At 38.4% G+C, this 27,079-nt stretch overlaps 1 protein-coding gene across 1 annotated transcript; it reads left to right on the plus strand.

Moving 5' to 3' along the window:
- The first annotated feature begins 1,503 nt into the window (after positions 1-1,503).
- wnt10a (wingless-type MMTV integration site family, member 10a) lies at positions 1,504-26,390 on the plus strand. Its single transcript, XM_067516951.1, is given in 6 exon segments — positions 1,504-1,964; positions 3,537-3,802; positions 10,247-10,620; positions 22,613-22,789; positions 22,792-22,839; positions 22,841-26,390. Coding segments are annotated over 6 exon segments (1,233 nt in total). The 5' UTR covers positions 1,504-1,893; the 3' UTR covers positions 23,138-26,390.
- The last annotated feature ends 689 nt before the right edge of the window (positions 26,391-27,079 follow it).

Genomic DNA, 27,079 nt, shown 5'->3' on the forward strand with positions numbered 1-27,079 from the left:
GTGGTAAGTCACATCCTATATATAGTTTCATAATTTTGATTTAATGAGTCTTAATTTTGACTAAGAATAAACCTTTATACCTTTAGAACAAGTCATGTTTTTTCTCTATGGAATTACACTTTCCTGACTGTTAAATAGTAAAGGAAAAAAATGGATTTATTAGATCGTTTCAGTGTGTCACAATATCATTATGATAGGGGTCCTCTCTGTTGCTGTGATGAGAAATTCTGATTCAGAAAGCAATGATCTTATCACTCATGATGACAGCGAGCGAGACACAAAGAATTGGGTTCCAGACTGCAACATCGCTCTGCCATCGAACTAAACGCTAAACCACTAACAAGCCTGTTTTCCTTACATGTCTTGAAACAATTAGACACAAAGTTGCCGTCCCTGCCAAATCATCCGGATCAGGGTGCTGTGATAGATCCCTCTGGGAGAAAATCTGATGTGGGATTGTTTTCCTGATCTTCTAAATTTGTGTATGGCAACTTAATTGCGTCTGAATGCTAAAGTCGTGTAGCGTTTTACTGCTCTGGTGACTCCATGCTGGCAGAATGCTTGCTTCTCTCCACTGGTGGGGGAAACCTTTTTATTTGTGGTTTCTGAATCTTTATTCTAAGCTACTCATAAAGCTCCGGGATGAGTGATATCATGTGGTCTTCATCAGCGAGGGAGCTTTTTGTTATACTTTATAGCCATTTAAATCAGAAGATTAAAGGCCGTGACACACAGGGAAGGTTAGAGAGCAATGGAAACCTCAGGCAAAATTAAACCCGCATTTCTTGATGTTATGTCCTGTACTTACAGAGCAACAGAGAATTCAAACTTTACAAATCCATCTCTAATACGCGTCTTTGTTTTTCAGATGGTTGTTCTTAGAAACATAGTATTAAAGGACAACTCGAGTTATTTTACACATAAAGATTAGTTTAATTGTCAGTGTTTTATGGCTCTGGAAAAGCAGAGTGTCTGAGGAAATAAGCTAAGATAAGACAAACTGAAGTAACCATGCGGAGAGATTCAGGATATTTTGCAGCTTTAATTTTGGCCTTTTATAAAAAAAAATAAAAAATCTCTTGTGACCCTCTTTATAAGAAGTGCTGAAAGAAATCAACTTTGAAAGAAGTTACTAACTAAAAAGCCAATAAAATCTCATGAGTATGAGCTTTAACCATTCTTGTCATGATTTTGGCATACACATCAAAATCATCATCATCATCATCCTCATCATCATCATCATCTACTAACCCTAGAATCAAAGACAAAAGTAATTTTCTCTTTGCAGTACAGTCCTCCTCATCATCACTCTCCTCAACTGTGATCCGCTGACAAACATTCCACCACGCTGAGGGCGCAGGCTAAGTGTTTATGGTTTCCTTATCTAAGAGGATCTCTATCCTTCTTTACGAGGCACTTGACCTACCTCGGCGCTCCCCTACTCCCTGAGTGACGCAAAAAAAAAAAAAAAAAAAAGTGGGCTGGCGAAATACTAAGTGCAGTAGTTTAGAGCACTATGCAGCGCACCGAAACATCACTAGTCAAGTAGACTTCATTTAGAGCGCCTCTCCTGCGGATGTTACAAACACTTTGTTGTGGGAGATACCGGGACACTGATTTACACTGACTTTTACTGCAACTTGTAGCAGTCTTCTCCATTCAGTAAGTTAAGTGGTCGATGAAATGTTTCGTGAATGAGTGTCCCGCCTCTGGCAAGCACATCTGGACTCGGGCTAGACGGAGCTGTCAAGTCCAGCGCCAAATTTCAGCAGCAACTGACCCGAGCCCCTTTGCTGCTAAAGTTTAAAAAGGCATACTAGACTTTCAATTTTTTGCTTTTATTTATTTATTTATTTTTTCAAAACTTTTTTTTTTTGTTTTTTTTTTTTTACAATGCGCAAAATGGAGCACTCGATCCTCAGAATAACGTGCGTCTTGCTGTTTACCTGTCTCACGGATAAAAGGTGAGTTAAAGTTGGAAATATTTATCTTAATTCAAGATTTAATTGTCTTGTTGTATTGCAGTATCTTGTTCTGCATTTTACTTTTCTGTACCTTTAATATATGTAACTTATTAAGTTAAAAAAGTTCAAAAAATATTAAATTAAATAACTGACATGTGTGCTTAACCCTAAGAATCAAACATTAGCCTACATGTTTACAATTTGATTATCCGTTACCAATTATCTGCTTCCCACCCAAACAATGCTGCCAATCAGTTATGTCCCTTTGGTAAGATAGTTGTTCAAACAGGTTTACACTCAAAGAAGGAAACACAACAGGTAGCAACAGAAGCCAAACTGGAAAGACAGAGGAACACACTTCAAAATGCAATGGCACCAAGAAAGTGGTGTATCTGTTTATATATTCATGCCCTAAGCTGGTTGCTTTTTTAGAAAGAGCACCATACGATTTGTGCACTGTGTGTCTCCTACATAAAGACAGAATCATGTAGAAAATGTGTAGAAGTCCCAAGTTAATAAGCCTGGAAAGAAATAGTTGTAGTAAAAAAGTTTCTCCAGCTCGAGTGTGAGTGTCTCTTCCCCACACCTGGGTATTTTGATTGTGCATGTCAGCTTGCGCTTGAGCATGCAGGCATGTGTGCAGATGTGTCCACAGCCACGCATGTTGCCGCTGTGAAGTCGTATGCCTCAGTGTGTTGTAGACACACAACCGCCCATGCGTGTGCTTAACTTGCAATGACAATACATAGAAAAGCCAGACACCTTAACCTGTCATCATCAGCACAGCCTGTGTTTTCCTTCTTACCGTTTCTCTGTGAATAAGAAATGAGCTTTGCTAGCTGTCAGCTGAATTACTGTTGTTTATATGATTGATTGATGAAGCAGGATACAGTTGCGTGCAGAGACACATCAGCTGAAAAGTTAATGGAGTTTCAAGCTTACTTGTTTCCTGTTGTGATTTTGTGAAGCAGATAATCTGCATTTTTTTCCCCCGCGTGCATCAAAAACAGTTAACAACTGTTGGACATTTGCCGATAAAACACATGTAGTTCCCTCATCCCTGAGTTCAGCTCATCTGTTCCAGCATATTATTGTTATGTTAAGTCAACATTAAAGTGATGCTCAGGAGATAAAACCTGAATAAGGTTATAATAATATTTCATGTTTTGAATATTGGATGTAAAGCTGTATGAGCCCACAGACTTAATCTATTCTTTTTGCTTTGTGTCAGTACTCCTTACGTGTTTGTAAAAATTTTTACAGCACTTGTAAAAAAAAAAAACACATTCAAGTGAGGATAGTTAGCGAGGTAAACCACATTTTTCTCTTTATTCAGCATCTGGAGATGATTTTGCAACTACTGACCCCCAGGATGTGTATTCTTGAGGTTTTACAGGAGCCTTTTACACTGGGGACCATCAATTAAGGGGGTCTGTTTGGTCAGAACTGACACCTAAAGCAACCAGGGCTCCTGATTTTGTTGACAATGAAAAGGAACAGAACAGAGAAAAAAAATGTTTCATGAGCTTTATGTTTTCTTTGTCAATAACTTGACCTGTGTTCACCATGCAGGGTATTCTCCAATGAAATCTTGGGCCTGAAGCTCCCCAACATTGACCCAATCCTGAATGCCAACACTGTGTGTCTGACGCTGCCAGGGTTGACAAGACGGCAGCTGGAGGTATGCATGCGGAACCCAGACGTGACGGCTTCGGCAATCCAGGGAATCCAGATTGCCATCCATGAGTGCCAGCACCAGTTCAGAGGGCACCGCTGGAACTGTTCTAGCCTGGAGACGAGAAACAAAATACCCTATGACAGCATAGTCTTTAAAAGAGGTGAGGTTTATGGTAACTATACAAAAGCTCAATGTATTGTTTTGTTTGAATTCACATGTTTCTTCGTGATAGTTTGCATTGCTTTCAATAAAAACAAATTAGGTTTTAAAATTGGTCTTTAGCTGAATGCAATACTAACTGTGCGATGTGAGTGGAAAAAAAAGCCCAATGGAGTTGAGTTCAAAAGTTTGGTCTTCAAACAGACTGTGGTTTCATCCTCAAACACACTTTGATAGTATACCTTGAAAGGATAGGCTTAGGAAGATTAATTGCCACAAAGATACACATCCTAAACAAGTATTAGTATAATATTATCAAAAGGATCATTTTTATTCATAGTCACAGTTGCTGAATGTCATCTCACAAGGATACGGTCCAAATGGTTCGATTCTCTAAAATGACTAGCAGCCTTGTATCTACTTACTAACCACCACGCTCTATTGTCTCAATAACCTGTACAAAAGCACAGGTGAGTTCAAAAGCGGTTAGTCACCTCCAGATTACCAGGCCTTATGTAGATCGGTTTTCTCTGACGCTTTGTAGTGCCTGGAGCTTTGCAAATCAGCCACAAAGGATGAAAGGGGATCTTTAGAGATGGGAAGTCTTTAGATGGACTCATCCCAGGTTCTTGACTGGAAAAGACACACGTTACTTGGATGTGGATGGATGGATGAACCGCGCATGATTTGGTTGGCAGTTGTGTCGAGGTTATTTTGCTTTCAGTGGCACCAAACAAAGAAAGTATAGAGTTCAAACAAGATAAAAATGAGACTTTTGTGGAAATAGCCAACCTCTTTCTAATTGCTGAGAAATGTGATTTCAAACTTGCATAATTGGGCTTTGGATGAGATTGCATTTAGCATTTAGATCGGTTGCTTTTGCATCATGTTGATATAGGTTTTGAGTTGTTGGTAGCTAAAAGCATTCACAACATTTTTGTACAAAAACTGTGTAAACCAGGCTTCTTTAATTACATTGTTTCATTTAGACAGTGGCACTAAGTTGTTGATGGAATTCCCCATCATAAAAGCACAAACTGATTAAATCCCTCAGAATTTTCCTGGAGGGTGTTTTCGCGATTTATGTTCTCTCTAATCTGGAAGCAATATAATCATGAAACTTTGTGTCTGTAACTTTCATTGAGGACTTAATATTTCGTCAGAGCTGTGGCATAAAAAAAAAACAAAAAAAAAAAACTCTTAACAGTAGCAACAGTAGATGCTTACACACCTCTGGTCTTACTTTCACTCCTCACTGACTCATTGAAAAGCTGTTTGTCATTATTAGTAGAGGCAGTTGCTAGTTGTCTGGCATCCCTGGTTTGCCTCGGGTGCAGAAACTCCAAACCACTGACATAAACAACCTCTTTAAATCGGATGATTCATCTGTTACATGTTGATACGTTTCGCACCACAGAAGCTAAAAAACTGAAACAAGTTAATGTGCTGCTGCCATTATTGCATGAGGCTACTGCAAAAGGGCAGAGCATTCACTGAGACAGAACTACAGGCGTGGATTAGATGGAATTGTGGGGATTAACCCAAGTGTTCAGTGTAACTGTCCATAGATAAATAAACAACACAGAGTCAGACAGGGCTTATGTATACAAAGCTGGTATTTTTTTTTAAAACTCATATAATTTAATAAGTTCATCTATGCTTTCAAAAGCCTGTGAGGCAACGTTTACATTATGACACAATCACTTTAGCAAAACCAGCACAATTCAAAAACTTGTTGTTGGAGCCTCGCCTGTACAAATAATCTGGTCGAGCTTTTTTGAATGTTCCCATACTCAGCAAAGTTTTTCATTAAGATACCAGGTGCTCTGCGTCCCACTGTTTTTTTCTGGTGTCTGATTTGACTACATGAAATCCTGCCTGGATCCTCTCGGCCTCTAACACACATCTCCCTGCTGCTGAATTCTCATAGACTTTATGAGCCCGTGTTCATCAGGGAAGACATAGATAGACAGAAATAGGAGAATCACACTCACTCTCTTTCTGAATATTTCTTTATTCCTCCCTCTCCTGCTTTATCACTGTGTCCTCCCTCATGGGGCTACCCTAATGCTTTTACTTCCCTTGCCAGTGCAAGTGCTTGTGAATTTGCTCTCAGCACTTTCCCAACTCTCGGCGGCAAAAGCATAAAACCTGTTTAGTTGGTTTCTGTAACACAAAGTGACAGCTTCCTTTGAATCTTTAATTCATTTTGCCACTTCCTCTGCCATCAGTTCAGCCGGGCGTGCCGCAGCCAGTGAATTATTTGTTAGATTGATTTGTTCCCAGTCTTTGGGGGGCCTGAGCCTCAGAGCCTGCCTCTGAACAGGGCTAGAGATAAAACAGGCTTTCTGTGTATGAGGATGTGCTTAAGTGCCATCCCTCTTGGTTCCCTCCACCTTGTACTGTATGAGCCAAGGTGATGGGGGGAAGAGGAGCACAGTGGGGTTTAGTGAGGGAAATTGTATGAATGTAGTCAGTGCAATTTTAGAGTTTGTATATGTGCTTTTTTTTTCTGCAATCAGACCCACAGTGATTTATCCTCCATCTTTGCAGTTTGCTGGTCCTTGATGTGACTTGAGTTAAAGCTGGCAATAAATTCTTAGTCAATCCACCTGGCTCTACTCAGCCAAGAGGTGGGATTAGTTGTTAGGGTCTTCTGCTCAGATCTATGTATTTTTTATTATTTTACTTAATGTGTACAGTGGTGTGTAACAGCCGTAGACCACAGGTGAAGATATTTCTATTTTGAATTTAATACACCCCTAAAAAATACAAATTTTTAATAAGGGTTTACATGCTTTTTATACTTTATTTAAATGGCATTTGCGAGAATATTGGCATACATTCATTTTTATTTAATCAGTTTATCGGAATATGTGAAGGAGCTGCAACACCTGTTGCATTGTGAATTACCATATTTAAACTAGTTTCTGTCCATATAAACATATGGAAATATTTGAAACACTTAAAGGAATTCTGCAAAAAATAAAATAAAAATAAAAATAAAAATCCTTCAGCAAAAACACCATACAAGTTTGACTGCAACTGTGTGAAGTTGTATCAAGCAGGACTAAAAGTAAAAGGAACCAATTTTGCATAGGGAAGAAAAAAACATCAGATTGAAAATCTTAAAAACACCTGTCATTCATCTACAGTTCAGCTGCTGCGGACCACTTATTATACTTGATAATGATTGACATCTGCAGTACCACTCCATTCTGAGATCATCCTAACAGTATATACGGAACCTAATATTTACTGATTTATGACTGGGCTGATGATTTGTCTTTTAGCAGGACATGCATGGAATTCAATCATCCGTAATTCTCCATATCATGCTGCACTTCAAAATGTAGGTGTGGAGACCTGTAGTCAGAAAAGTCGGAGTGCACTGAGCTAAAAGCAGCTTAAAGTTCAGATGGTTCACTCCCTCCTCATTGCTGTTGGCTTAGATTTTTTATTCCTAACATTTCCTGTTGCCACTTCAGATTCTGTGCATATTCTGAGAACACAGAGTTATCACTTATTTTGAATCAAAAATGGGCAATTTTATCTATTTGTGACTGTCGTCTCCTTGTCTGCATTTGTTTGGCGAAAATCTTAGGGCACATTTAAAAGTTCATCAGTTATTGATCACAGGGATACATGTAAGAAGAAATTCACAATGATGCTGTTATAGTTTATGGAAAACTATACTTACTCTGCTCAGGCGATAATATAGATCGAGTTTTTAAATCCAGCGTCTAAGAAATGGTCCAGTTCCCTGTAATGTGTTTGGTTGGTTTGAAGCATCTCTGCACTTCTGCCTGCACTGTTTAATTAGTCTGGATCACAGAAGACTTCATCTGCACTTCTATACATTAAAATTACTTTTGGGGCATATTTTGCACCTATTTATATTACACGTTACACAAACATGTTACACCCTGCACCTTTAAGGTAATGGTTTCATTTTAGTGAAGCTCATTTAAGAAAACAAAAAATCTGATCTGATGACTTAGAATGAGATGCCTAGAAACTAGAATTCAAATGAGTTTTTTTCTGTTTGCTTCCGAGGTCAATATGCCCAGTTCAAAAGGTGACAACATGCCAATGCTATGTTTATCGCTCATTGTTTCCAAATGGCTTAAAAATCTGTAAATGAAAGACTAAGCATGGAAGCTTATGCCATCTATTCAAATGTGATCACACAACTAAGTGAGCTTGTGAAACCTAAAACCAAGCATTTCACTGATCATTCAAAATGAGGAAATATGTTGAGCTAATAGAACAAATCAGTCATATAACTATTGTGTTGCAAGATGATGATCTGAGTAACATCATTAAGGCTCATATTAATTCTTGCTGCCCCAGACTCTCTGTCCAGCAGTGAATAAATGAAAACAACAGATTGCAGCTGGTTATACATTTAAAATATATAAGTAAGGCACATTAAATATCACTAAAACAAACAGTGCCAGTTATTATTTTTATAGGACTTCAACAGCCTTAATCATTTCCCCCTCAAGCAGTCAGCTATAAAGTGCTAAGCGGTTTCTTTTCATATTCTCCTAATAAGTTTCCATCATGATCTTCACTGCATTGTACGTAGGTAAGTGATTGCCGGCGGAGCTGCTTTTGTAGAACTACCAGTGATTCCATGGTCACAATATCCGTTGCACTTGATCTATATTTTTACAAGAAATACATCAGCATGGAGCAGTTGAATATTTGCGTGTGTTTATATTGTCAGCATGTGAATGTGTGTGTGAAGTACGACTACTGTAACATTAGTCTGAATTACAGATGGATTGTGGTAGACTTATACTCATTACATATGCCACATGCAATTTAAAGTTACTTTGGGAGATAAAGAGACATGTTTAGCTGTAAAAGCAATAGTGTCGCACGTCATATAAAGAGACTACATGCACATAATCACTTATCCACCCCTCTTCATGCAGTGGTACATCTGAGCCAATTTGAAGTGATTACAAGGCAAAAGCCACAGTATGGCATAATGTGCCTCTCTAAGGTAAATACACACAACCAAAGCACATAACACATAGTTTGCTCCCTAACTTTAATTGCAAGATATGATATGAGAAAAGCAGATGAAAGGATCATATAACAAATGCATCTCATGCCACTCAGGCAGACAGATAAGTCAGTGATCAAGTCTGCCAGTCAAACAGCATAAAGTTAAGGATACGTTGCATAACTCGTTTTTGATTTTTTTTTTCCACTACAAATATGCTTCAAAACGTATCTCACTTCTGCCAGAAGTAAACAGATTCCCTTTTAAATTTTGGACTGATCTAATCATTCTGGGTCTATTATGTATTTGTGATTAATCAGTATGTTCTGAAGCACTATAATTTATTTCAGTTTAATAATGATGAATACACATTTGTTTGGAACATGATGAACTGAGTTCGAGTCTCATATCAGTGGCAGCTTCGACTTCTTATTTTTGTACTATCATTTACTATATATTCAACTGCCTTTCCAACGAGTTGTGCAGTATTGTAGAGTTCCAGATAACACTATGATTACTGCTGAATATCTGTGTTTGCACAGGATTAAAGTCAAAAGGAGACACAGCCTTGATTAGTAACAGGGTGCAAACCCACTGTGAGACCTCTAATGGGAGTGGTAGGGGTCTGTTCATGTTCAGCTGGTCAACAGAGTACACATACGCAAGTGTTTGAAACACTTTATTCTATTGTCCCAGATGATTCCCATTGTTTTATGAGATTTGGCAAGTGTTTCAATAAATATGTGAATAAACCCTTATGTGTAGACTTATCAGAATAGAGGACTTACTACAGCCTTACCAAGCATGTTTGCAGCAGAGTGTGCAAAGAAGGACTCAAGTGCAGGCTCAATAAGAATCAAAACACGAGTTACTAAAAGAAAAGTTAAAATATTTGTTCAACTTGCTTATTCGGGCTGTTGTTAAACTGGGCTTTAGGACTAGGAAAATCTCTTTACATGTTAAAGTTGTATCCAGACATTTTACAGCAAAACTTTTATGAGTGTAATAAAATTGTTTTGTTGCTATTCAGATGCTATTTTGGGGAAGAAGAGAAAAGATCCCACAGCTACGTTAAAAAAAACCAAGACCTCTGAATTTTGACAGATTCATGACACACACACTATTATGCTCACCCTGCAGGTTATCGGAAATGTCTTTATACTTAATACATAATTATGCTTGTAAAACCTCTTTAAAAAATCTTTTTATAATTATGTGTGTAATATTTTTCACAGTCAACCCTCATAATTATGTCACTTTAAGCTTGTAGATGTAGCTGTGAAGCGATGTGTCAGTTTAGATTATTTGTCTTGGCATTTTAGCTGAGTATTTGCTTTCTTTAGGTTTCGCATTAATATTTGGACTCTTAAGCCTCTAAATTTTATTTCGGTAAATCTGAACATCACTGTCCTCTAACTTCACCCATAGGTTTTAGAGAGAGTGCTTTTGCATATGCCATCGCAGCAGCAGGAGTAGTACATGCAGTGGCCAACGCCTGCTCAATGGGCAAACTGAAAGCCTGCGGCTGTGATGAGAAGAGACGTGGGGATGAGGAGGCATTTCGCATGAAACTGCACCGCTTGCAGCTGGAGGCCATCCACCGGGGGAAGGGCATGGTACATGGTGTCATGGAGCACTACCCTGCTGACCTTCCAGGACCCCAGGACTCCTGGGAGTGGGGCGGCTGCAGTCCTGACGTGGAATTTGGAGAGAAGTTCTCCAGGGACTTCCTGGATGCCCGCGAGACTTACAAAGACATCCATGCTCGTATGAGGCTGCATAATAATAGAGTTGGGAGACAGGTGAGTGCCAAGTGAGAAGATGTTGAAGATTTTTGTTTAGAAAGTTGGTATCTCCGCTTAGAATATTTTGTGTTGGAAGGTCATGATTTAATTTAATAATATCACAAACTCTAATCTTGCATTTATGTGCTTTCTCTTAGACTTTTTTCAATGGGATTGTTGTTATTTTTACATGCAATATATGCTGGAATAAGTTGTAGCTTTAATTTCAAATTAACAGGGCAATTTACTGAATCCTGCACGTCCAGAATAATTTTCCCATGACACTGAGCATTACGCAGTGCGTAAAATAAGTTGTATAAGTCATTTGTGACTTCAGAGGGAGCTTTACTGGGCAGGGTTGGTCTATTAAAAGATGCTATCGAGGTGTATTATGGGAAATGCAGGATCACAGGTTTTCTATAGGTTTACCTGCGGTATAACTGAAACTAAAAACATATAATTTAATATGCTCGTACAGTATGCTCGTAAACTGTTGAATACATTATTTCTCTCTCTAAATATTGTAATATATTTAATATTAATTACATTGTGGACTATTCAGAACATGTGATATATTAGTCATTACTTCGTTCAAAATTAATATTACTACTTTACTTATAACTCCCTGCCAAAAGTAACGAGACATAAAGTCAGTAATGGGAATAGGCAATACCTCACCCATCACATAGGGAGCAACAAGGTAGCTCTTTGATGGCAGTTTAGGTTTTTAGCCATTGGGTTACAGCCATCCGAATAATATGTGGTGCTTTTCAAAACTTTACATTTGTTGAAATAATTCTGCCAAATTGTGTTTGAAATGGGAAGTACAATATTTTGTAAAGACACAAGTAATCACTGAAATTCAACCACTTTTGCCGAACAGTGCACGCTGTTGCTGTTTTAGCTGAACACAACCTGTGGGCGACGCCACAGAAATGGCAACAATTATGTGCAACTTTTTTGGCGATACCCAGAAAGTTACAGAGTACAGTGTATTGCTGTCATGCGCGGCAAACTAAAATCTTTTTAATTTTAGAATCCAGAAGGAGCCTTTGATGATGTTTAGGTCAAACAAAGCATTGTCTTTGGATTTGTTGTTATTTATGTATTATTATCATATTAATAGAATGATGATGCCATTACATGAGCATAATATCTAAACAAACAGGATCAGTAGTTAGATTGCCCATTAATATGAGCCTGTTATCACTATTTTTATGTGCTGTACCCTTTCATGTTGAGTTATTTCTTCAGGGAAACCTTTTTAAACCATTACAAATCACCTCTGAGAGCTAAGTCTTCTTTTGTTTTTTGTTTTTTATGGTGGTGGCTATGTCTTGCAACTTAGTGTCATACTTGTCAGGGTGTCAAACTGAGAAAAGCCGAGAGAAAATATTTGTATCTTTACGGTATGGAATGTAAACGATGGTATGTTTTAGTGCACATGGCGTATCCTCGCAGCTAAAAAGCAGCTGCACAGTGTCATTACTGCACTATTTGTTATCTTGCATTATTTATTACAAAATTGTAGGTATGTATTGTATTTATGCCAGGGTGAAAAATATAAAAACTCTGCTGTCTCTTAGAAACTCTTCTGTTGTGATTATTTTTGTTTTGTAACTAGTAACTAGGCAAAAGTAAGATGTAAATTACATTGATAAGCCTTGACAATGTCCACAACCATGGGAACAGAGACAAGAAGCAACCGTAAATTGTTCATTGTTCCCTGTTTCCTCTTGAGTAATTTGGGCTTGTATCTTTCCATCAGTTTACTTCGGGTTTCCTTGATTATGCAGACAAAACACAAATGGGGAGCGTGTCAGCCAAACTCAACAACAGCTGGTCTCCCTGCAGTAGCTGTAATGGTAGAAAGAGTCACCTACGTATAACTGGTGACATAAATCCCAATCAGTGATGTGGACGTGGGAGTAAACTGTGGGTGGGTGGGATGATACGAGCCAAGGAAAGAGAATCACTTGTCTTTTGGGTCCTTTTTGTTAAGATGGACTGAGTGAGGTATTAAACCCATTAGCATGCAGGGTCACAGAGTGGCCTCATTTATAATAACTTGATTTTACTCTGTTTACTGTACCTCTTAAGCCCCCTAGTAACGAAGTAGCAGGTACAATAGACTGACTTTTTCACTGTGTCACATCCCATGTGTAAGCCTGCTCTGTTCTGTTTGCAGCTTCATATCCTGTTGATGAACAACTAAACGAGACAATGGAACCTATTTTCTTGTGAGTTCGAGTCTCTAATAACATAAAAAATGTTAGTTTCAAATAGCTGATACAGTAGAAAAGGGTTAACATACAGTAGGTGCTATAGTATAAATGGTTTTAGAAATGACCTATCTTCACTTTTTTGCTAATTCTGCCATCAAAACATGTTCACATGTCACAGTCTGTGACTGCTGACGTTAAATACCAATGACACAGACACCTATTAGTGTGACATTTAGGTCTCGTTTTTACTGCGCTTGATACGAGACATGTTAAATAATTAGCATAAAAGTCATGGGGCAAAAGGCTGGCAAAAAAAATAATTTGACAAACTGTAAAGTGTCAAAATCAAGCATTTGGCTGTTGAGCATGTGGGGGAAAAAACACATTGCTGGTGAAATGTGTTATAATTTAAGAAAGATGCCCAACAATATGTATGTGAAACCTTTACCTGTACTGATTCAGTAACTGAAAACCGAAAGCCGCTGCAGACAACACTGAAATAATTTAACTTTAGCTTTGTACATTAGAAACAAGTTTATCAAACCGGCCCGGCGTTTGGCAGGTTAGCAAATATTTCAAAATCAGAATATTTAATCACTCCCTTTGATCTTCGACAACAGTAGCTCACTGAAAACAAACTATAACTGGCACTCCTCAGCTTCATTTTTATGTAAGTTGGAAAGGCCAAAAGTTTGGCTCTCAAATTACTCTCATCTGAGCAATCTTTCCTTTCAGTGTGCCAGCCTCCAAATTTCCAGCCAAGAGAGCTGAGGCATCCATCAAACAAGAGACTCAAAGCCATCAACATCAAAGAGCCTATACCTCATTTTTGGCAAAGATTCTGGTTACACAATTAGAGACTAAATGAAACCGAGTGCTCCTGACCTTTACCTCTTGTATTTTGACACAAACCTGGTGACCCCTGATGACCTTGGTAGGGTTCAAAGTCTTCTGCCTCCTGAGTTATCTGATAGATCTGGTTATATGTCACTGGTGCATGGGAAAAGAGAAACCATATTCAAGCAGTCAGCCATATTGTAGAGAGGGGTGAATCCAAACTTTTGGACTGTTTTATTCAAATTACAGCATAATGCATGTCTTTCATGGGGGTTCAAGAGCATGAAATTAGGACCCTCTGTGAGCATTCAGTGAAAACAAACCAGCTTTTAGACAGTGGAACTTTTAGCGAGTGAATATTGGAGAAAGAGACAGAAAGAGGAAAAGCTACTATGAACCATAGTGGGGCTGTCATGCTGTACACCTTGATGACTTCAAATGTTCTAGAAAGCCACAACAAACCCTCTCTGAGACTTCGCGCATGCACATACACACAGACACACACACACACACACACACACACACACACACACACACTTTGCCCCCAGAATCAAAGAGAAAACACTGACAGGTGGGGCCTCACAATAATGCCTACGCTTCCCATGTCTCTTTCCTCCCACCGACCCACCACTACCACTACCTAACCTTCCTCCACCCCCCTTGCTCCTCTCTACCCTGTGTCCCACCCCCCCCACCCCCTACCCACCCCCTGTTTTAGAGAAGTAGTCTTTAGGCAGAGGAATGCGGTGGTTTTTTAGCGGGGTGTGCATGTCGCCTCATGCCCACCCCAGGGTTCTCAGGACGTCCCGTCTTGTTTTTAGCCCTAATTAGTGGCTGCTGGCAGTTTGGAAACAGATGTTTAAAAACCCTGCAAAAGATTTTAGACTTCAAACACCAGGGCGGAAAGTAGAAAGAGATTCGCCCTTCCTTCCCTCCACTCTTCCCCCTCTCCTTCACTGCCTCCTGCTAATTCTCTCCAATGGGGTTGATTACACAAATAATAGTGAACACAAAAATTATTGCAGAGGCAAGATTTATTTACATATGATGTCAGCATATCACTGACAATATATCATTGGCTTTAACAGCTGTTTACAAATTCAATAAACCAAATATTAATAGAGTAATTAGTAAAATAAACTTCCACTAAAATCTCCGACATTGTTATGTAATGCATGTACAGTAAAACAAATTTGCTTTGCTGAAGGTGATGTAATCTTTCTTTCAATATTAATTAATAATTTCACAAGACACGAAGCCAGAACCGTGATTTAATTTTTTTCTGTGTTTTTAATTTGCAGTTGAGCAAAACAGGCTACTGTTCAGCAAGCACAGTTTTAAAAGCTTGACTACATGTGGCTGCTTATGACATGGAGACACTTCACCGGGGCAGTACGTTCCTTGACCAAGTTTTTATTTGTTTGTTTCCTCAGTGTTCTTCTCAAGAAAGACCTCAAAATAAATGCTTGGCACGCTTTCTAGGGTTCATGCTGCAGAGCTTAGAGCCCTGCTGAGGCCCTGTTGAATCCTGTCTGTTCATTAGACAGGTGGTGACAGTGCTGGCTGTGTAACAGGCTGCTGTGTTACTGGCAAATGTCTTTTAGTAATTACAATTTACCATCAGGGATTGACTTCAGGGCAGTAAGGTGAGCTGGTGTACCAGGAAGAAAGCTATACATTTCAACTCCTTTTCACCCCCTTTTTTTTTAACTTTAGCATTTGGTAACTCACCTATCATGCTGGTAAACATTTGAGCATTTCAGACAGTCGCTCTCAATCTCTACAAATCACTTCACGTATTCAGGCATTTGTGTGATTAGTATTTGCTGGCTCATGGTGATCTTCACAATTAGAGTGAAGGTGCAGCAACAAGTGTGCCAACAATGATTCAACTGTACTTTGCACATTCGGCTTCAAAGGCACAAACTGCATTTCCAGAATATTTCTATCATCTTGAATGTTGTGCAATGCAGCGTAGAGTCATGTACCCTCCAAACCCTTTGTTGCTAGATGAGGTCAGAGATCAATGAAAACGATCACAGGACAACACCAGATTTTGGTGACTTACTTTGTGTGTCTTACAGCTCAACATTGCTTCACCAGAGTAGTGAGCACTCTGCCAAATGTATTCAAACTATAATGAATTTGAGCAGCAGTCGTTTGATCCAAACCAGCAACAGTGCGACTGCGAAATCGTTTAAAGCCTAATTTAACCCTTGAGCAATGATAAAATGCTCTCCGTATCCCATTCACGTTAATTCATTGACTCAGAACCCACACGAAAAGCAATGCTTGTTTGATCCAAAATAGCAACATTAGTGGAGGGTTAGTCCTGTGCTCCTCAGGGCCATTTCATATCATCAGTGGTGTGGAGAACATTCCTGAGTCCTGACAGTTCAGAGGCACAGCATTTGATCTGACCCACCACACACCAACACGTGCGTGCACACAAACACACACACACTCCTTGCAACTCTCTGTTTCTTTTACTTACACACTCACAGAAATATACACAAAGCCAAATGTTTCATAGTAAAAGCTCAGCAGGTGGAAGTGCTTATGCTGGTAATAACATTTTATTAGTTTCTAAATGAGAACTGTGGACATTCTGTGCAATTAACAGTGAGTAAACACTACACACATGCACACACACTCTAATATAGCTCTTACTGGTTGTTACAGATATGCTCAGTAATTGCATGTCATTGTGTTTGCATGTGTATTTGTCTGTGTACGTGTAATTGTTCTTTTGAAGAAAGGCGTTTGATTTGTTTAAAGTGATGTCTGGGCTTAATGTGCTGCTGCGGGATTTGTTTGTGTGCTTTGATATCTCCTTGGCTTTCTGCTTGGCTTTAAAGACCTTTAAGTAGGTTTTCTTTGAACTGACAAACACAAGGCAGCATGCAGACTAGTCTGCTGTTTATCAGCAAGAAGGGTCGACTGTGGGACACACAGACATTAAATTTGGATTTTCCCAAAAGGGGTTAGTGATGATGACACAGGGATTGGTCAATGATTATGTTCAATGCAGCAAACAACATAGAGAATAAGTCATAAATTATACTGGTGCAAAGTGGCGGGTTATGACTGGCAATAAGGTTTCTCAACTACTGGGCCTCCAGATGCTGTACATATACTGCATTGCTTAAGATGCATATTGCAAAATGTGTTGTTTTTTATTAATGTGGGTTAATACTGAGACCAAAATAAGTGCAACCATTTACACTAACTACCCAGCTAATGCAGACCTGCTATATCGGCAGTTTTTATAAATATCCATCCATCTATTATCTTGAAAACCTTCTGGGTCACAGGGGGCCTGAGCCCATCCCACCTGTCATTCAGTGAGAGGCTGGTTACACCCTTGTACAAACCAGAGTCACCAATTAATCTAACATGCCAGCCTGTAAAATTAACTAAATGATCCTCAAGCTTTTGTGTGTTTTAAATCTAGTGCCTGTTAACTGAAGACCTCCTCCACTTGTGCCTCTGCAGCAAACATGAATCGGGATAAAACAAAATAATCCTACAGGTCTTCTTTTGTTTCCAGCTGATGTTGGACCATATTTTGGGCCAGTTCATTCATTCAATAGAAAAAAAAAGCAGTTTTAACCATGTTTACTACTGACGTCATATGTGCAAAACAAAAATTAGTCAACCCTTGAATTCATTCAATGGCATGTCACCACCCTCTCTTTCTATCCCTTCTTCTTTTCCTCTCTTTTTCCTTTAAAACATACTTGTACGTGATTAATGCACTCAGACCTATTTTCAGCATCAGAATGTGGTTATAAGGCTCTGATGTTGAGTTTACTTCATCCTTTCCTCTTGACTGAATGCTAGTCTGCTTTCCTCAATCCCAACATGTTGCCGTTTTCCTCCTGTCTCTTATGCAGCCTTCAGTCCTAATCTGCCACCAACATGTTGCATTTGATCTCTGTCTAGGGGTTGTTTTATAGATGCCTCTGTCTCACTCTCTAAGCCCATTAAAACTTGCCAGATGGTTTTTTCTAACTGTGGTCCACCACTGGCTTTGAAGCAGTTACATCTCTGTATTACACATGCAACAGAAGCGAACGTGTAAGTCAAGGAATAGCATTTCCTATCAGTTTTCCTCTTTATGTTCAGTAACGCAAGTTTTTAAATAATAACCATTAATATTTCATCTAAAACCCATCATCTTTTTCCTTTTTAACACAGGGATGTATTTTCGGCCTCTACAGAGTCTCAGGGCACATCAATGCGAAATAGCTGAAAGTATGAGTATTATGCAAAGTGTTCTTTTCAAGCAAAGCTTTTTATAGCTTACATTAAGTGACTCATCGGGTGTTGGACCTACAGTATTTGTATATCTGCCCGTCACCTTGCCAAGACAATAACAGCTGATTACAGATTAGATACAGTTGGAATGCGGATTAAAATCTAATCTAGGTGACTAATACATAGTTAGAATCAGCTAGATGGGCAAGCGATTTGTAATAACACACACTTGCTCACAGCGGCATAGCTACGGCAAAGAGACGACCCAAAGATGAAATCCTCTTCCTGTCATCCTCCTTTCCTCCTCTCTCCCCTCACCTCACTGAAAGCAAAGAGACAGACACACAAGTTTTTTTAGAATGATGTCCCCCTCTCATCTGTAGCAGTACATGCATAATCCTGCGTACAGCTGACGAAGAGAAGTAAGAAATCAATCACTTAATTGATCATCACTTAATTAGTCTGATACTTACAGAGGTCTAGATATGGAAAGAAAGAAAAAGACTTTATAAAGCAGGATACATCCACAAATATCATGCTATTGTTTATATTTGCTCTCTGACTTAATTTTCATTTGTATGAATCCTTCTCAGCTTCCGTTCCCCCCACCTGTTCCTTTGTAAAATGGATCAACACTTCACATGTCATCCTGACAGACCACTTGTAACACAGCAAGAGCAGACTTCTTCCCTATTTCCTATTACCAGTTAAGGATCTAGATTGGACCTGTTTGCCTTTCAACTACATGTCAGAGGAACATTTGACATTTCCCACATGTGTAAAGCATTTTCACCCGGAGTTATTTTCTTTTGTTGAGGACACAGAAGCTTGCAACCCCCCCCCCCCCCCCCCCCCCCCCCCTTTTTTTTTAAAGCTCTGCCCAGTCAGAGCACAGGGTGTGCAGCATGCCTCGTGTGTTTAATTGAAAGTTCCACCCTAAAACAGAAGTCTCAGATGTTATTCCTTTTGATGCTTAACTGGCACATTTGTTAAATTTTAAATCAAGTATTTTTCATTCCCTGTAAATCTAAACAACTGCTACCACTGCTTAACAGGTTAGACTGTAGCTATTCAGCAAGAAGCTGTAAACATAATTGACTGTGTCTGAGCAATAAAATCAGAACTATTATTGGATGTAGTGTTATATTTGTATAGTAATAGTACATAACATTCCTATTAGTATTCAGATGCAAAAATTACCTTTTACTATGCCTGTCAAACTTACTGGTTCTGTAATAGTGACTTATTTTGCAGTCTTACAATTCTTGGTTATTTTGAAATTGATGGATCCCCGATTATTTACAGTAAAAGTTACATCCTTATATCTATGTAGTAACTTTTGTTTCTGAAAAATGTTTCATCTCTCTGTTGCTGTTACAAGGTTTTGTCACTGTAACTATTACAAACAAAGGATCTTTGAGTTGTTTGGAATATTAATTATTAATTAATATAGTAAGCAAGAATTCTACAAAGGGTTTTCAAAATATGCATTTACTAGCTTTAAAAAAAAATAAAAGATCAGATTGAAACAAAACACCATCTTTCAAATTGTTTAAATAGGCATATGCAGCTATAATTGCTTAACTATAATTGGTATATTTTTTGTTGGAAAAGGGGTTTAGCAAACAATTTCATTTTACCACATTCTCAAAATATGAATCACATGTAATACTATTGGAAAGTTTTATGGCCATCACAATTTTAAACATTGATACACATTAAAACGTTTGAGACAAGCCGCTGTACTTTAAAATGTCCTAGAAATGTCTTTTTTATTCAATTCTGTTTAGATGTAACACTTTTTACAGTAGCTGTTTTTGTGTCTTACTGTCCTTTGAAATCCGTATCCTGTTGTGAATGTACCATCAAACAGTAGCAATGTGGTTGCAATTATGACTCCTGGGTCAGTTTGTCTCTTTAAGGTTTAAGTGGGATGGAGCATTTCATGATTACAGACTTTGCTGTGTGTTTAAGGCCAGCACATTTGTGAATCTGGAGTCGCTTCTGCTCCTGTGCAAAAACTGAACCAAACACTGCACTCTGAACTCAAGTGCAAGTGCTGTTTGAGCTATTATAGTGTTGTTTACTATAAAGTCTAACATCCTCTAGTAGGCTATCTACTTACCACTGATCACAGTTTCTTTAAACTTTCTTTTCAACACTCTCAATTACAGTAGAAACATGTTTATCTAAAACACATACTTTTTCACTTTCTGTTATTTTGAGACAGTACAAGCAAAACATGCAATGAAGGAAAGACTGAAAATATTTTACATTTTTCAGCATTCTTGTTTAAAATATCCTCTAAATTATTTTAAACTACTACAGCAATTTCTAACATTGTTTTTTTTTTTAATGTTCTACATTACTTAGTACATAGATTAGTGAACATAACTAAAAAATGCAACTCTTTTTTTACTTGATCATTCCAAACAGATGAGTCTGCTGTCACCGGACAATCCTATTGCAGAGTAAAAATCTGTCCAGGGTTTACCCTGCCTCTCCCCAGTGTCACATCCCCTGTGATCTTAATAGGAAGCAATGGCATGTTATGTCAAAGGTGTTGCAATGTGTTTGTGAATGACATTTTGTGTGTTTGTAGGGAAATCAGAATTTTTTTTAGTAGTGGTGAGAATTTTTTTCTGTAGGGTTCCTGTGTGTGTTTTTGTATGTGTGAGTGTGTACGTGCATGTGTGTGCGCAAGTGTGTGTCTGTGTGTGCATGTGTGTGTGTTTTGATAGGGGCGGCAGCAGAAGCAGCAGCAGCATCTGTCGGTACTCTGGGTGGCTTAGGGTTCCTGTTGGCAATTGGATGAATGAAGTTTAGAATGGGTGATGACTGATAAACATACACACCAACACACACACACACACACACACGTACATTCTGTGCAGTATTTAAAAAACATACATACTTCGATGGACAAGGCTGATGCCATGAGGGACATACCATGTGTGCATGTGTGTTTGTGTAGGAAGCGTGTGGGCAGGTCCTGTAGTGTTGCTCGTGACTTAATGGGAAACTTTGTGTTTGTGCTTGTTTATACATGCAGTTGTACTCCAAACATTTTTTTAGACCCCAAAGAATATGTGCATAGTTTACTATTTCCATATGTCAGGGCCCAGTGGTGGAATGTAACATTTACTCAAATATATTTAAAGTACTAAGTATTAAGTATTAGGCATTAAGTGTTTTCTTTTATGCTGCTTTATAGTAATCTATATTCCAGAGACAAATAATCTGCTCTTTACTCCACATCTGTAAACCAAACAAATAGAGACCTTCAGTATCACTCCACATGTTTTGGTTGTGTTTGCGTAGGTGTGTCAAATAACGAGATTTATGCAAAATCACCATTATAATCATAATAGTTCTGCACCAGTATCAAGATAAAAATGCTGCTCACATGTTAATGCATCAATAATCCAATCATGGACTTCAAAGCTGCATCAGCCGCTGGGATGTTCTTCTGCTTTAAGTGTTTTTACTTTTAAATATTTCAGGTACATTTTCCTGATGATACTTTTACTTAAGTGACATTTTAAATTCAGTTTTTACCTTTAAATATTTCAGGTACATTTTCCTGATGATACTTTTACTTAAGTGACATTTTAAATTCAGTACTACAGTACAGTATTTCTGCAGGGTGGTGATGATGCTTAAATAATTACATAAAGGATTTGAATACCTCCTCAACCAATGTCAGAATCTAGTGAAGCCTAGATTCTAACAAGTGAGACTTAAAGGAAAACTTTCTTAAAGTTTATTAAAGCCTTAAAGGGTCATTTTCTGAATAATTTGCATTTTTAACAATCCTGAAGCAGACACAAAAAACAATGATCAATTACCTGTTCTTACACATAATGTCCATCAGTCTCCAGCCTGGATTTATTTATTCATCTGGACTGCAGACCGTTGTTGTCCAAAAACTCTGGAAAACACATCAGCCAAAAACATCGTTCCAGTTAGTAACATGAGATGCTTGGGTTTGGCTGCAGACTGATGGAGAGTAAGCGTAGAGAGGCAACTCATTGTTGCTTTTAATACATGTATGAGGATTGCTGACAATGCATTAATTTAGATAACAACTAAAGTTAACCTTTAAGATGAACAAGTTCAAAAATGTTTGAGAAAATGGCTTTAATTCTTTCTTCGTGGTGTCTCCTAAACTGTTATATAACAAAACAAAACACATCAACTTTTAATATCCATGTGGCTCCACTGGTTGGCAATAACCATTAAAGTGAAAATATGTGAATATCCTAATGCTCTGATGCTTTATTTGCTGCTACATGTGGGGTATATGCTTCGAGTAATGGTGCCAAAAAATGAATAATGACACTACTATCTGTTTGGGCAATACCTGCATCCACCTGTGTTACTTGATATCAGCATGTTTGACAACAGCCTTGGAATCAGACCACCTGGCTTTTTAAATGCGGGACCAGTTTCTTCAGGGCATTAAAAAACAAATAAAAAATACTAAAGCAAGTAAAGGCAGTAAAGGAAGAATGTAATAGGATGTAAAGCCTTCAACACACTGCACTGTTTAACACGCAGTTCGTAATAATGAAAAATATTAATCCTTTTTTTTTGCTTTCTTCTTTCCTTCCTTTCACACCCTCGCTTAACTTCCTCGCTCCATCCCACTCTTTCTTCTCATCTGTCTCGGCCTGTGTTTTCTGCAGGTGGTGCTCGACCACATGAGAAGGAAATGCAAGTGCCACGGGACGTCAGGGAGCTGCCAGCTGAAGACATGCTGGCAAGTCACCCCTGAGTTCCGGGTCGTGGGCTCAATCCTCAAAGAGCGTTTCCACATCGCCACTCTCATCAAAGCTCACAACCGGAACACAGGACAGCTCGACCACTCCCACCACAACAACCACCACAACCATCACCATCACCATCATCACCAAAACAATCACCACCACCACGCACATCGGCGGCGGCCAAGCATCAACGAGCTGGTCTACTTTGAAAAGTCTCCAGATTTCTGTGAGCGAGACCTGGGGTCGGACTCAGCTGGCACTCAGGGTCGAATCTGCAACAAGACCAGTCCTGGCATGGACAACTGTGAGAGTCTATGCTGCGGGAGAGGCCACAACATCTTGCAACAAACACGGAGTGAACGCTGTAACTGCAAGTTTCACTGGTGTTGCTATGTGGTCTGCGAAGAGTGTAGAATAACAGAGTGGGTCAGCGTATGTAAATGAATAAAAGCATATAGACTAATAAAAAAACAAAAAAAGTGATTGAAAAAAGGACTTTTAATTTAAACGGGCAAAGTGACTGCGATATATGTGCCCTGTACCTTTTTTTTTTTGAGGTGGACTGCTGTTTTCCTGAAGAGCAAGGGCAGAGTGTGGAACAGCCAGTCGAGCCAGCAGAAAGACAAATGTGCATGTTGGTAAAGACTGTGCACGTGCAGCATGCGTCTTAAGCTGCAACAACTTGGAGAGTTTGGATGTTTACTGCCTTCCTCCTGAGACAAAGGAGAATAGATATATCTAATCAATATCTGAAAACTCCAAATAGGACATTTAAAGACAACAAATGACTGTTGTTTCATGAGCATATTTTGACTGACATAAAGCTGGATGAGATTCAGGTGTGAAAACTGGAAGCTGCGAGTAAGCACTAAATTACATATGGAAACAAAGCATTATTGCTTCCTAGCACCAACAATATACATATATATGGTAAAGATGCTGATGTCCACACCCCATGACATAAAACCATCAAAAATACATCTTCAGTGTTTTCCAAACAGACCACACACTTTGCAGTCGTCCATCCATTATCTGCAGTATATAATGATAAACTCTGTTACAGTGCATTTAGAAAATATTCTAAACGCTTAACTTTTTCCACATTTTGTTATGTTACAGCCATATTTAACAAGGAATCAAATTCATTATTTTCCTCAAAGTTCTACAAACAATACTTCATAATGACAACGTGAAAGAGGTTTGTTTGAAATCTTTGCAGATTTATTAAAAATGGTAAAATCAGTTACAACCAATTACATCCTCAAGACTTCTTAGTTATGATGCTACAAGCTTGCCATATCTATTTTTGAGAAGTTTCTCCCATTCTTCTTGGCAGTACCTCTCAAGCTCTATCAGGTTGGATTTTAAGGGTTTTCATCAAAGATGTCTTTGTACATGGCTGCATTTATTTTTCCCTTGATCCTGACTAGTCTCCCAGTTCCTGCCTCTGAAAAACATTTCCACAGCATTATGCTGCCACCTCCAAGCTTTACTGTAGGGATGGTGTTGACAAGGTGGTGAGCGGTGACTGGTTTCCTCCAGACATGACACTTGGCATTCAGCCCAAAGAGTTCAATCTTTGTTTCATCAGAGCAGAGAACTTTGTTTCTCATGGCCTTTAGGTGGGCTGTCATGTGCCTTTTAATGAGGAGTGGTTTCCGTCTGGCCACTCTGCCATACAGGCCTAATTGGTGGAGTGCTGCAGAGCTGGTTGCTCTTCTGGAAGGTTCTTCTCTCTCCACAGAGAAATGCTGAGCTCTTTCAGAGTAACCATCGGGTTCTTAGTCATCTCCCAGAGCAAGGCCCTTCTCTCTCCATAGCTTAGTTTGGCCGGGTGGCCCATTCTAGGAAAAGTCCTGGTGGTTCCAAACTTCTTCAATTTTGCTTATTGAACGTATTCAATTTAGCTCAATTTCGAGTTTCATGGCAAAGGCGGTGAATATGTTTTTAATTAATTTGCAAAGATTTCAAACAAACTTCAACACATCAGAAGTCAGGATTCACCATGCACAAGATTTGAAACAGCACATCTGGAGCAATTCCGACATTAAGGCTATGTTGAAGGGCAGTTTAAGTATTTATACCAGTTGTCATGTTACTTACAATACATCACACAATTGCTTGGATTACACTAGATGTGTGAGTATTACTATGTTGTATTCATAATGAGCCACCCTTCCAAAATCAGTTCAAGATACTAGATACTAGAAGATTAAAATTAGAAGGATGCGTAAAAAGAGCAATGTGAAAAGGACAACATTGCAGCTATGATGAATCATGCGGACTGAAGCTGGAACTAATCAACAGACTGATCTGAAAGTCTGATTGTTGTGTCTGCTTCCTAGGAGTTCTCAAATCACTACAAAAACCCTTTGATTTCCTCGGATGCAGGACATTATTTTTGAGTAAATAAAATTGACTCATGAGCTTCTAATAGATTAAGAAAATACACTGTTCCTATACAATTCACATAGCAAAATAAATTTTGCAACTGCTTGTATTTTCAGACATCCTTAAAACAGCACATATACTGTAGATTGTTCGGAATCATCCAAAACGTACCACGCGTGGTCTGTGTTTGTGAGTGAACTGTTGACTTTACCCAGTATTGTTTTGATCTTTAATAAGATCTGGACAGCATTGTAAATAAAGAATAAAAATAATGCACAAACATCATTTTATGCCCTCAAGAAACGGAGACCACATGGACAGCCTCACATTATAAACATCTGGCGTGAGTCGTCATCAGTTAAAGTGTTTCCTGTTTTGTGATGCGATGAACTGTATGAAACACTGTAAGCTTTTTGTAATATGTCTCCACTCACCTTCACACTTCATCAATGTGTACAACAGGGACATTCCTATGTCACTGTCAGAAAAGAAAAATAACAAAGTTTAAATGGATTTCTTCCTCTGCACATTTTGAATATGATACTTTGTCTCAGAAAACATGTATGAGTGAGGCTCCTTATCAGACTTTAATTTATTTCAGGCAAACATCTTTCTGTGATGAAAACAGAGAGGAAAAAATATTTGGGAGTATGTTTCCAGTGTAACTGATTATTTTGATTCTGATAAGTAGTTTGCACATACGGAACTATGTCCAGGAAAACTCTGGGAAGATATTAGCGATACAGTAAGCATTTTTTGTCATGTCACAATGTAATGTATGTATGTATTTTTATGTTTAAATATGGTTATTATCTAAGTTATTTTATTTTTGTGGATAACTTAATATTTGTAAGACAATAAAAAAAAAGACCATAATATTTTAGGGGCTTTAATGTGATGAAAAATAAAACACAAGAACTGTTTTCATACTTTGTCCTCAGTCAGCTGCCATTGGCATGTTAATGATATTGTCATACTCATTTTCTTCAGTCTTCACCCTTTGATAAAACAATTATTCCATTTATTTGTTGAACATTATCTTGTAGAAGTAACTATTTCAGCTGGATAAAAGTTTTGCTACCACAGATTAAATACATACCAAGAGATTTTTTGACACCAAAGGAATCAGCTGTGGTTGTTATACAAAACAGAATCATGCTGAATTAAAGTGGGTGCAGGTACAGTATAGACTGTAGTGAAACACTTCCTGTCTTCCTGTTTCTGGTGAGTTTTGAAGGGCCACTCCTGAGATTTTGCTCTGCATTTTAATGACAATGACATGGGGGCAACCCCCTCAGAAATAACATTTGAAAAATAAATCAATAAATCAAGACAATGATCAAACTAGTTATTTGGTGGATGTAAGCAGGCTGGACACAGTGTTGCCATGGATCTATTAGGGCAACAACCTACAACCTCATGTATTTACATATTTACATTACAGACAACAGTGGATTATTGTGACACTAAAGAAGAACTTAATAATCCTCAGGCAAGTTATGAGGAGCATATTTCTCTATGTTATTTATTTTAAGATTTATGGATTTTATGAAGGGACATCAGAGATAATGATAATGTGCAAGTTGCGCAAGTCACCTTAAGCAGAATTTTGCTCCACCCTTATACAGTATGTGCTACTGTTTGTCTATGTATGCTATTTTATTACACCAACGTAGTATTTAAGATTCAGCATTTTTACCGTTTTACCATTGTTTTCCATATTTATATGAATGGAAACTGATCTTTTACATGACACAGGTTAATGTTGCAGTGATGCATGGTCAAGTGGCTGTCCTGCCTAAAGTTTAAAGTCAGCTAATATAACAAATCTGTTGTGCAGAAAATGTGCAAACTTTCCTTTCACACTGAGTGAAAAACCCAAAACAAAGGCCTGTCATTAGAATACTTGGCTTCAATATTTTAATTACAGTTATTACAGTAATTGCTATTGATTGTACATAGACTGAATGTTTTGTTAATAACCTTAAGTTATAC

The sequence above is a fragment of the Channa argus genome, chromosome 9 (assembly GCF_033026475.1).
Source record: "Channa argus isolate prfri chromosome 9, Channa argus male v1.0, whole genome shotgun sequence".
Classification (NCBI taxonomy): domain Eukaryota; kingdom Metazoa; phylum Chordata; class Actinopteri; order Anabantiformes; family Channidae; genus Channa; species Channa argus.